Below are 12,485 nucleotides of genomic sequence, written 5' to 3' on the forward strand. Positions count from 1 at the left end.
TTTGCAGAGACAATGGAACTGCTTTGGAAAGAACTTCACAAGGTGGTGCAAATGGACAAAGTCCAGTCTCAGATACTGATAATATCTTTCAAAGATTGGGTTTGGAGCCCTGTAAGAAGTCGCATGGTTTTTACAAGCTGAGAAAGGAAAAACATACAGGTGATTTCTCTTTTGGAGAGAGAGAGAGATCAGTTCTACAGCAGCAGCTGAGGTTGTAAAATGGCAAGCTGGCAGTCTTGTTGAAAAACCCCATTTTGAAGATAGGTTGTGAGTTCTGAGTTCAGCCTGTTCAAAACTCTTGTAGTCTTTACTAGAGGAAATGGCTGGCTAGAGGTTTTCTCCTGAATTAAGGGAAACAAGAGGAACTCTGTGGTGACCTGTCATTTGGAAAACCCATGATGGGGCAAGTTTCTTCGGCAAGAAAATGAAGTGGCTGATCGGAGGGAATCAGTTTGTGTGTGTCCAATGAGCAACAAATCTCCCTCTGAAACCAACAAGAACCTTCCAGAGCTTGGTTAACATTCATAAATGTTAAATTCAGTGCAGAGTATAAGAATTGCCTGATACCAGTGAACTTGGAGGAGTGAAAAGTGAATGATTGGACAGTGAAACAGAACTTTCCTGAACATATACACGTTACATACAAGTTTACTTAGAATTAGAAGGGGGTTAAGTTATGGTAAGTTAATAGTAATAAGTTAAAGATTAATCCTGTCATTATGTTTATAGAAAATTAAAGGCAACTTTTATTTAAGTAACAATTTGTCTTGGTGAATTTCTATTACTGCTGGGTTTTGGAGTCCTCTGAGTTTGTTGGAAAATGTATTGTTCAGCTACATAAATCTAAAAATTAAGTTAAAAATGGAGAATTAATTGGAATATTAGGGAATAGCTTCCAACAGTCCTGAAGATCTGCTACTCCAGCATCACCGACGTCCTGATATTATCAGTTTTATACTGCACTAATTTTACATATAGCAATGCTTTTACCCATTTCCATATTCACATATATCCAAAGATTTTTTTGAAGTCCACTAATGTTTATTCTTCAAATTACGCATCAAATTCTCAAAAATATTCTTTGTCCACATAGTGGAAGCATATTTGCATATGTTTTAATTACTTAGAAGTATAAGCTATGCTATTTCTCCTAGCAAATGCTATCAGAGTAAATCTTACTTTGAGTTGAAAAGAAAATGGCAGTATTCAGAAAAATAAATACTGCACCAGCATTTGCAGTTTTTTCCAAATTTAAAACAGTTAACATTTTTACTCTATTACAAGCACTTTTGTTCCATTTCAACTTCCCATAAGCCGTTTTCTTTCCTGTCATGCATGTGTACAAGTGATCTCAATTAAAGACCTCCATGAAGGCAGGAGAAATCAGACAGACGTTGTAACCAAATAGAACAGGAAACCATTATTTTTGTTAATGCACTGACAAACCTGTGAGCCCCAACACAGCACTGAGATGCAAAAACTAACTTTGATCTTTCATTTTTACAAAGATTTATTTTGGTGGTTTATCCCTCCATGCCTGTTACGAGTCTCTTTTTGTCTGCAGTACAACATTGGCTTCACCATTATCAGATGTACAATCAATGAGGTCCATCTGTGCCAGTTGCAGCTTCCAGTGTCTATTACATTGGCATAGTGAAATTAGACAACCATTCCACCCCCCCCCCCCCCCCCCCGTTGTCCTGGTGAAACAAAATCAAAATTGCAAACTTCAATAAACTAATTAAATACTTATATGTCTTCTTAAAAATAAATCTACAATTTAGATCTCACACATTATGAAACAAAATGTCAGTGGCTCATCAGGGCAAACTACAATTGATTAAAGAAAACTGGTGAGCCTGAATTACCTTTGGCAATGTGTAAAATCAACAATGGAATAATAATAAGAAAACTATTAGCCTGAAAATGTTTGCAATAAGCAAAAGGAACTTAGGCAAGTGTCCAAATGATTGTTCCTGATGGTATTCAAACATTAAACAAACTGAGAAAAAGTCAAAATGCTGTATTTCCATCACTGTTCTTTCAGAATTCCATTTATTATAAGAGTATTTATCAGCTAAGATTGTAATTTTTTTTAAAATCAATCCCTTTCTTAAACTACTAAAGGCCTAGTAGTGTAGAGTGAGGTCCAGGATATGGAATTGCATGATTTTTGCAATTTTTACATTCCATTTTCCTCTTCATTTTATTAGTTTACCTTTATTAACCATTGAAATGCAAATTAAATTTTCAATTCACATACCTGTTTTTGCAGTTCATACCGTCACATAGAAGTCAACAGGTGAGAAAACCCCACCCCATATGTTTAACCCATTTATGAAATACACTTGTTTAAGGACAATCTATTTCATTGGAACATATTCTAATCATCGTGCATTCAAATCCAAATATTTAAAACAAAATTATTTTAATTATTAATATAAAAAACTGATAATTTACCATAATTCTGCTTCTACACCTTAAGGTCTTGAGATGAATTAATCACATTTCGGTGAATATCGCTATGAATTTTACATAAAGACAAACTATTTGGATAGCTAGAGTTTATCATATGCTCATTTCCTTTATATGCATAAAGGATAATGTTTTACACTGATCATTAAATATTCAAAATCCAAATATTGAACACACATGTTAATTTGTGGTGGACTAACAAAATCTTAAAAAATGCATATAGGCAAATTAAAAAGTAATATTATTTGTTGTATACTAATACAAAAGTTCATTTGTGTGGCTAAACTATACCATAAAGAATATTTTACGTGGTTTGTTTACATACATCATGGTCTGAAGTTCTGCCACAAAGCTGGTCGATTTTGCCGACCCCTTCCCACTGCTTGATGCCGCGTTCCCTCCAGCTGACATGGGACTGGCTGCATTACTATTCATCTAAAAAACACAAAGGCAATATACATTAGAGCATGCATTTCCAAAAGTGGCTAGATGTGTACATATTGTTGAAAGTGTAAGGTGCTTTAAAAAATCTATAAAGGATCGTGGGCTCATAAATAGAGATATTGAGGCATGATCAACCTTCATCTAATACAAGTTCAGGCACAGCTGGAAGGTAATGTCTTATTCTGGTTATCATATGGAAAAAGGCTTAGATGTGAAAAGGAGAGACAGAGAGAGACAGAGAGAGACTGTCCTTGCTGGTGAAAAGCACAAGCCATAGACTGAGGCATATGTCTATATATAGGATCTGTGTCTCTCTCTCTGTCTGTGTGTGTGTCTCTCTCTCTGTCTGTGTGTGTGTCTCTCTCTCTGTCTGTGTGTGTGTCTCTCTCTCTGTCTGTGTGTGTGTCTCTCTCTCTGTCTGTGTGTGTGTCTCTCTCTCTGTCTGTGTGTGTGTCTCTCTCTCTGTCTGTGTGTGTGTCTCTCTCTCTGTCTGTGTGTGTGTCTCTCTCTCTGTCTGTGTGTGTGTCTCTCTCTCTGTCTGTGTGTGTGTCTCTCTCTCTGTCTGTGTGTGTGTCTCTCTCTCTGTCTGTGTGTGTGTGTCTCTCTCTGTCTGTGTGTGTGTCTCTCTCTCTGTCTGTGTGTGTGTCTCTCTCTCTGTCTGTGTGTGTGTCTCTCTCTCTGTCTGTGTGTGTGTCTCTCTCTCTGTCTGTGTGTGTGTCTCTCTCTCTGTCTGTGTGTGTGTCTCTCTGTGGGTGTCTGGGTGTCTGTGTCTGGGTGTCTGTGTGTTCATGATAGAAAAAATCTTAAGCTTCCCTAGAAAATCTAATTAAAGATAAACAGAAATTTAAATCAATCACATTCACTAGAGTAGAAGTATGAAGTAAACTAATGGGACAAAAAAACTGTCAAAACCACTGGAACTGATGGCCTGCATGCAATTGAGATTGAAGTGGCACCAGATATAATAATCTTCCAAAGTTCCAAGAAGACTGAAAAATTATAAATGTAACAGCCCTATTTAAGAAAGGAGTGAAAAAGAAAACAGAAAATTGTAGAATAATTACCCTGGAAAAAGTGCTGGAATTCATAATGAAGGAATAATGGGAGCATTTAGAAACTTATATTACATCAGGAGAGATTGGTAACATCACCTGGTTTTCGCTATCCACCAACAAAAAGGCATCATAGTCTGCGTGCTTTGTCCCCTGCTCTATTCCCTCTATACCCACCCACCATTACAGAGCCAAGTTGACTGCAATGCAATCTAAATATTTGCTGATGACACCACCATTGTTGACCAAATAATAGGTCATGATGAGTCAGAATGTAGGACAGAGATAGAGAATCTGGAAATGTGGTACCAGAATAATCTTGCTCTCAATGTAAGCAAGACCAAGTAGCTTATTTTGATGTTTAAGAAGGGGATGCTGAAGGATCATGCACATGTATTAATTGGTGGCACAAGAATAGAGAAGATTTGTAGCTTTAGCTCCTCAGTGGACCTCATCTGGGGCCAACACTTTGAGGCAAACTTGAAGACACATCAATGCCTTTACTTTCTAAGGAGTCTGAGGAGATTCAGCACGTTGATAAATATTCTATTTAACTTCTGTGGAAAGTATATTGATTGGTTGCATCGCAACTGGTTTGGAAACTCAAGTGCCCAGGAATGTAGAAGGTAACCAAGTCTATCACATGAGCCAACCTCCTGGTCAGTGAAGACAGTCACGTGAGGCGATGCTTCAAGAAGGCAGCAAACATCATAAAGTATCCCTTATCACCTTGGTGTTAAACAAGAAAACGTGCAGATGTTTGGGTTTCATCCAATATACATATGTACTGGAGAAAATCAGCAGGTCATACACCATGCACAAGTAAAAGTCAGCAGAAAAGATCGCTGGGGCTCTCTTCCAACCATGAAATCATATACAACACTCGATGCAGGCAAAAAGCAATAAACATTGTGAAGGACTCCACACACCTGTCCCATAAACTGTTCTCCCTTCTGCCATCTGTAGGAGGTACCATCGCACTCGAGCCCTTACATCGAGATTGGGCAAAAGTTTTTTCTCCTCCCAAGCCATCAGGCTCCTGAATTCCCAGAACATATGTGGATAATGTATCATGGACTTTTACTGTCTACGTCTTAATATTTCAATGTGTTTAACTCCTGTTCTAACTTATTATGTAAATGTTTCATGGTCCTGGAGAAACGCTATCTTGTCTTTACCGTGCGAGCATGGCATGAACAATAAATAAAGGTGACTTGAAGTCAATCAACATTTTGGGTCTGAGCCCTTCATCAGGAATCTGAAATAAAATAGGCAGACACCTGAATAAAAAGGTGGGAGAAGAAGAGAAGGAGGAAGTGAAAGGTGGAGGAGCACAGGCCAACATCTAAGAGGAAATAGGTAACTGGAGGGTAGAAGAGAACTGAGAAGTGTTAAGGGGCGAGGGTAGAGGGCTAAAAAAGGTAGCTCTCTGATGGAAGGAAGGGAAAGGGGTGAGGAGCTACAGGGAAGGAGTGAGAGGGGTAGAGAAAGAGTAACAGGGAAGGAGGTTAACAGAAATTGCAAAAGTTGATATTGATGCAGTCTGGTTGGAGACTGCTGAGACAATATAAGGTGTTCACCAATTTGCGGTGCCTGGATTTAGCAGAATGCAAGCCCATGGACAGAGATGTCAATGTGGTAATGATGTGTGGACCATCAGTTTGCTCACACTCCCTTCTTGCTGTTGCCCTTAGGCAGAAGGTGCAGAAGCCGAGGTCTGCAACCTCTTGGTTCAAGAACAGTTTTCAGACTCTTAAACCTACCCCAATCATAACTCTACTCCATGACTACCTCAGATCTGTCAGCACTATTGCAACAGTGCATTTTTTGTACCATTGCCACTGTGAATATTTATCATTTTATATGTATTACTTTTTACTTTCTCTCATGACACATTCTTGCATGTTAATTTAATTTACACATTGTTTGGCAATGTGCTTTATGTCCTTGATGTTTTGTGTAATATTTTATGTAACTGCAGCAAACAAGAATTTCATTACATTTATACATTGTACTTATGTATATGATAAACTCTCATCATTATCTCATCTTGATGAAGCAGAGTCATTCTGACTCTACGATAAGTCTTTTGCATTCCATTGAGAGAGGGATCAACTCTCAAGCCTCAACAGCTTACAATCATGAAAAGATAGCGTAAGTCTGAACCAAATTTGCTGACAATACATTGACAGAGAAGCAGATTTCTTGGTCATTAAGTAAATGAGTATTTGCCAGTTGGAAATTAGGAAATATGAGGTTATGTGGCGGCACATGTTTGCAGCAGTGAACTGGCCCCGCTTGTCATGCGCGGTCAGCAGAACAGCTGCGGCAAGGATGGCATCGATGGCCCAGACTAGAAGGGCACGTGCGTGTTTGCATCATCGTGATGCAAGTGCTGGGACATTGGAGGCGGGACCAGAGATGGGCATAAAGGCTACAGTGCAGGATTCAAATTAAAGTAGTTGTGATACTCGAGCTCCCAGCCTGTTGTCTCAGTCTCTTCTCTGCACTTGCTCACAACCTGCTATATTGGTGACCCTGATGAGCACATCCTGAAGACACGGCACAATGGAACCTGCAGCCATAGGCACTGTCGCGTTGAAGCTGCCAACATTCTGGACAAACCGGCCCTGCACTTGGTTTGGCTGAGCAGGGGCCCAGTTCCAGATCAAACATATAACCTCAGATTGGACAGATACTTCTATGTTGTCAGCTCATTCGACCAGGAAGCCACCTCGCTTGTCAATGACTTTATCCAGGTGCTGCCAGAGGAAGGTAAATAAATGGCTCTTAAAAACCTCCTCATTGCACATATGGCCTTCTCACAATGGCAGAAGGGCACAAACCCTGCCTCATGTTCGCGCAAGCGTTACCCAAGCAGATGCCTGAAGACATCAGACGCGGATTTCAGTGACCCACACAAGGTTGCGGCACAAGCAGACGTTCTGTACCATTCCAAGCATAAAGCCATAGAATTGGTCAACTGTGTTACACAGCCGCTGCCAAGGACAATGCCCAAGTCTAGTCCACCCCGCCCAACCAGAGCAGAAAGGTCCAATCCCAAATGGTGTTTCTCCCACCAACGTTGAAGTGCGTCTACGCGCAGGAGCCACCAGCCATGCTCTTTCCCAGGAAACAACGGGGCCAGCCACCATTAGTGGCTGCAGCGGCTGGCCGACCGAACAGCCTTCTCCAGTCTGGAATAGCAACTCAGACCGTAGGTTCCTTGTGGACACGGGGGCAGAGATAAGTGTCATACCCCCTACAGCGCTCGAAACATGCACGAGACTGAATAGCCCGTCCCTGCCAATAACACAGCTACCCGATTCTCCATATCCAGGATTTTGCAGCGAACTTCCATGGCGCAAATCTGTTCTATAAAGTCGATCTGATCTGCGGATATCAACATATCCTTGTGCACCCAGTTGACATCCAGAAGACTGCCATCATCACCCCGTTTGGCCTGTTTGAGTTCCTTTGCTTGCCACTTGGTTTAAAAACAATGCGGCGCAGACATTCCAACACCTCGTGGATGCGGTCATCAGAGACTTCCCTTTCCTTTTCAGAGCCTCCTCTACTGAACTAGTCTATGGTGACACCATTGCAGTCCCTGGTCAATTCTTCCCACCAGCAACCAAACAGGACACTGACACCAGTCATCCTCCAGAGGTTGTGGGACAAAATGGGCTACCTTGCACCACCACCACCATCGCGACATGGTCAGGTGTCCCACAACTACCTCCCGGACTTGTCCTCCTGTGAGTATGTGTTCGTGTAAAGGGGCACGCACAGGACTCCCCTTCTAGTGACCTTATGAGGGACTATACAAGGTGCTGCAAAGAAACACTCCCATGTTCACTCTTGACATTGGGGGCAAGAAGGAGTTATTCACACTGGACTGCTTGAAACCAGGCCATCTGGACTTGTCCCAGCCAGTGCAGGTCCCTCCACTGGTGCTTAGGGGTCAGCTGCCGAAACAACACACCTCACCCTCGATGCATCCCAAGACCATCGGTGCTGCTTCAGGGTTGGGGTGGGGGGGGTGTTGTGTGGCAACGCACATATTGCAGCAGCGAATCGTCCCCGCTTGTCACGTGCGGTTAGTGAAGCAGCCGCGAGAAGGATGTAGTCAGGGGACCATCTCTTCCGGTCCAGACCGGAAAGGCACGTTTGCACTTGCATCATCATTACACAAGTGCCAGGATGTTGGGGTGGGACCAGAGACATCTTAAAGGCTGCAGCACAAAATTCAAATTAAAGCAGGTGTTTTACTCGAGCTCCTGGCCTGTTGTCTCGATCTCTTTCCTGCACTCACTCACAACCAGCTAGTTATCCATTTTGATAGGAAGAATAGAAATACGGCTTTTGTTTCAAAGGGAAGGGTTTTAGAAGGCTACTGAAAAGAGGGATGTATAGATGGAACATGGAAAGTATGCATTTAAATACAACAAGTAATTCAGTAGGTAAATGGAATATTGCCCTTTATTAGAAAAAGGATAGAATGTAAAAGCAGGGAAAACTTGCCACAACCATGCTAAGCTTCCTGCAGTCTACATGCAGCTTTGGTTGTACTGTATTTAAGTACAGTATTCACTTGTGACAGAAGAAGATTCACTTTGTTGATTCATCAAAGGAAGGAATGTCCTATGAGGAAATACTTGGTCAGCCCGTAATCCATGGAGCTGACCCATTTAAACTTAAAATTCTCAGGAGGTTAACAAGGTAAGGGGTGAAAAAAATGTTTCCTGCTTGGAACTACGAAATTTTTGCTTTGTCTGTCCAGAGATGGCTGATTCAGTGGAGATATTCAAGTTTCAAGCAGATTTCTAATTTGGAAAAGAGTCAAGGATGATGGGAACAGACAGAAAAAAAAGGAGCTTGGACAAAGATCACTTCTATCATAACCTTGCACAGGAGAAGACTCTAGGGTCTTTTGATCTATGCCTGCATTAATGTCCCAAACGTGAATGCCTACAGAACCATAAGTAGCATGAAGATTTTCAATAATGTAGTGAGTGATTTGATTTAATGCAGAGAGTGAGCGATTTACAATACCAAATCAGCAATGGAGGCAAATTCAATTGTGGCTTTAAAATTGCCAAAAAGTAAAAAAGATAGAATGAGGGCAGTGAAGGAAAACGAGCTGGATTGCTCTTGCATAGCACCAGCAAGTACATCTGTACCTGAAAGTACGCAATTTATGAATGCTCAAATTATGAATGAATAAAATGTGAAGAATAATACCGATATGGTATTTCATTTTTAAAATGACCAGTTATTGCCTTGAAATCACCTAGAATCATTTGGGGAACATCCTGTTTCAAGAACAATGGGAACACAAGCTGCTCATTGAGTTTTCCAGAAACACTTAAATGAAAAGCACATTCCATAATTCTCAATTCAGCAGAATACAAGTATTAATTAATTTTACAGGGTTTTTTTTCCAAAACCAGCACACAGAAATTAATCCTTTTTGATAGTTTTGTGGTGGCTTTGGTGCAATAAACCATCACTTCCAAAATTCAATGCATTGTAGTCAATACACTAACAGCACCTTATTGTTTGTTTAGCTCAAAAAATTCTCGGCATTATTATTTTCTTAACATGTCCTTCTCTTTTAAATTGCTAATTTCTCTTTTAATGATTTCATGCATTGAACATGGCAAAATAGGCTGGATCCAACTCATCCAAACCTGAAATAAATCATAATGTTTGCACTTAAGGAGAATTTAAGTTAAGTACCAAAGTCTGGCCAAATTGATCACAATGTTTAATCCTCCAACAACCAAGCCATTCCTATGTCATTTCAATGGGACTCCTGATCCAAGAATAATCTTTTAAATCCACTGTTTAGTTTATTTCATCAGACTCCCTTATTACCCTTCTAAACAATTTAGCAATATGCTTAAACATTACTGGGGAATAAACCTTTCCCAGATAAGTAAATTCATATACCAAAATATAATTTATAAATAACAATAAACATTGTTACTCCTTCGACTGAACAAAAAGGAATTAAAAAGAAAAAAATCTATAGTTATAAAATCTAACATTTGTACATGCACAAAAGAGATATTGTCTCTCAACATGAAAGGAAATCAGATTTTTTAAAATCATGAAAGTCTGTCTATGATCAGCATGGAATGTCAGTGACAAACACATTTTAGACCCATTAGCAAGGCAGCATAAGAATTTCAAACCATCAAAGATTTATTGGCAAATCTTCATAAGGTTCCTTTATTTATTCCAGCAATTGGAAAAATACTGTCTATAAATGTGTCTCCAAGTACACAGACAGCGTCTTTAACATTAAATCCCCTCATCTGTTGTTTATTTGTTGAGCTCTGGAAAACTCTCCTCCAAACATTTTCAATTCAAAATAGAAGCAGTTTTGCGTTCCATTTTTTGCACTATTTAGATTTGCGCATAGTTCTGAAAATTCTTCTACCTTTAACATAAATGAAAAAATTAAAGGAACAATCTCTAGTTCTCTCAACTTATCCTAAAAAGGAATAGAAATGTGTTAACTCTTAAAGTACAGTCGCAACATTTATTGAACTATACTGTACCTAACCTATGTAGATTTTTTTGCTCATCAGAATGTTCTCAAACCAGTTATTTTTTTTTAACCATATGCCCAAATGAGAGCCAACTTTTAAACTTGGATAATTGCTTGAACACTTACAAACAATTCAATGATTAATTCCTTCTGACACAAATACTACCCAAGTTTTCCATAATTTGTCCCTATGCATTTTGAGACATGTACTCAGTTTTATTTTAATTGAAAATGAATCAAACAGAGAAACCAACCAAGCTTTAAGGTCATAAACATAGGATGCAGGTCTTGGGTTCCATGATCAATTTTAATTACACTTTCTTCATTGGTCAGCCAACAGCCTCTCTAACAAGCAGTTTTATTCAGAGTGAAATTAACTCTTCTTAAACCACCCAAAACCCTAGTGAAGAACTCATCAATTCATCCAACCCAACTGAAGGCATGGACTTTTTTTTAAAATTAGTCTTAGAGAGTAGTTAATGTAGAGATGTGTTTGGCTTTGCTTTAGGTTATTCCAAACAGTGGCATTATTATTTATATAATCGCTTTATATATTCAAACCTTGCTGCAGAGAAATTCAACTTGCAAAATACTAGAAAAGACATCAAAATTTGATTTAAACCATCATAATCATCAACCAATAACCATAAAAGTGCCACACATGTCCGCATGCAAGTATAAGCCAACCCTCAGAATTTCCACTTAAAATGGAGGTTTTGAGCTATACTCACAGTATAAGACTCCACCAAGTCTGGCACTTACTGTTCAGAGCTTACTGTCCTAATAGTCCTTTACCAAACATTCATACTTGTTTCAGCCATGTTTCTAAGGTTGCTTAATAGATAATTGTATTTCTTACATTGCTGTGCAGGTTGAACCTCTTTAATCCAGCGACGTTAAGACCTGGACCTTGCTGGACCACAGAAAATGCCGTAAAACAGAAATTGAATACATGCACCATTTAATGTCCACAATACGTTGTGTGAAATTGGGTGTTATGCAATGTGACATTGTGAATACCTTATTATAAACTTAGCTATATGGGATACTATGGTGTACCTGTAAATGTTTTATTTGTAAGTAGGAATCAGTGTGGACACCGACACAGAGCTGTGGGGAGAAAGCGGGAGAGTGGGATCAGTGAAGGGACCGACATGGGGCTGTGGGCAGAAAGCGAGGCAGTGGGATCAGTGTGGGGTCCAATAGAAGGCTGTGGAGAAAGAGTGGGACAGTGGGATCAGTGTGGGGACTGACACGGGGCTCTGGGGAGAGAGAGGGGCAATGGGATGAGTGTGGGGACCGACACAGGGCTGTGGGGAGAACACAGGGCAGTCGGTTCAGTTTGAGTATGCAGTATACCATTTCCTATAGCTAGCAATCACTTTTTCTAAATTGCTGCAGACTTGCTCATGGGTACTGAATAATTATGGGACAACGAACATATATGCAGTTGGATGTTGCCCAAACAGACGTTAAGCGGCACATACCTGTATCTTCTTCTTCTTTGGCTTGGCTTCGCGGACGAAGATTTATGGAGGGGGTAAAAAGTCCACGTCAGCTGCAGGCTCGTTTGTGGCTGACAAGTCCGATGCAGGACAGGCAGACACGATTGCAGCGGTTGCAAGGGAAAATTGGTTGGTTGGGGTTGGGTGTTGGGTTTTTCCTCCTTTGCCTTTTGTCAGTGAGGTGGGCTCTGCGGTCTTCTTCAAAGGAGGTTGCTGCCCGCCAAACTGTGAGGCGCCAAGATGCACGGTTTGAGGTGTTATCAGCCCACTGGCGGTGGTCAATGTGGCAGGCACCAAGAGATTTCTTTAGGCAGTCCTTGTACCTTTTCTTTGGTGCACCTCTGTCACGGTGGCCAGTGGAGAGCTCGCCATATAATACGATCTTGGGAAGGCGATGGTCCTCCATTCTGGAGACGTGACCCATCCAGCGCAGCTGGATCTTCAGCAGCG

General features: G+C 40.5%; 1 protein-coding gene across 4 annotated transcripts in view; it reads right to left on the reverse strand.

The window, feature by feature from the left end:
- The window catches only part of supt3h (SPT3 homolog, SAGA and STAGA complex component), a 495,649-nt gene that overhangs the window by 464,884 nt on the left and 18,280 nt on the right, over nt 1-12,485 (reverse strand). For 2 of the 4 annotated variants that reach the window (XM_069886703.1, XM_069886701.1), the window contains exons 1-2: nt 4,071-4,177; nt 2,801-2,910 (exon numbers count right to left, since the gene is read on the reverse strand). In XM_069886703.1, the coding sequence (XP_069742804.1) occupies nt 2,801-2,910 (110 nt within the window). In that variant the 5' untranslated portion in view covers nt 4,071-4,177. Of the gene's footprint in view, nt 1-2,800; nt 2,911-4,070; nt 4,178-12,485 lie in introns of those variants that run through there. The other 2 variants (XM_069886702.1, XM_069886705.1) reach the window with 2 other exon arrangements.

Source organism: Narcine bancroftii, chromosome 6, assembly GCF_036971445.1.
Source record: "Narcine bancroftii isolate sNarBan1 chromosome 6, sNarBan1.hap1, whole genome shotgun sequence".
Taxonomy (NCBI): Eukaryota; Metazoa; Chordata; class Chondrichthyes; order Torpediniformes; family Narcinidae; genus Narcine; species Narcine bancroftii.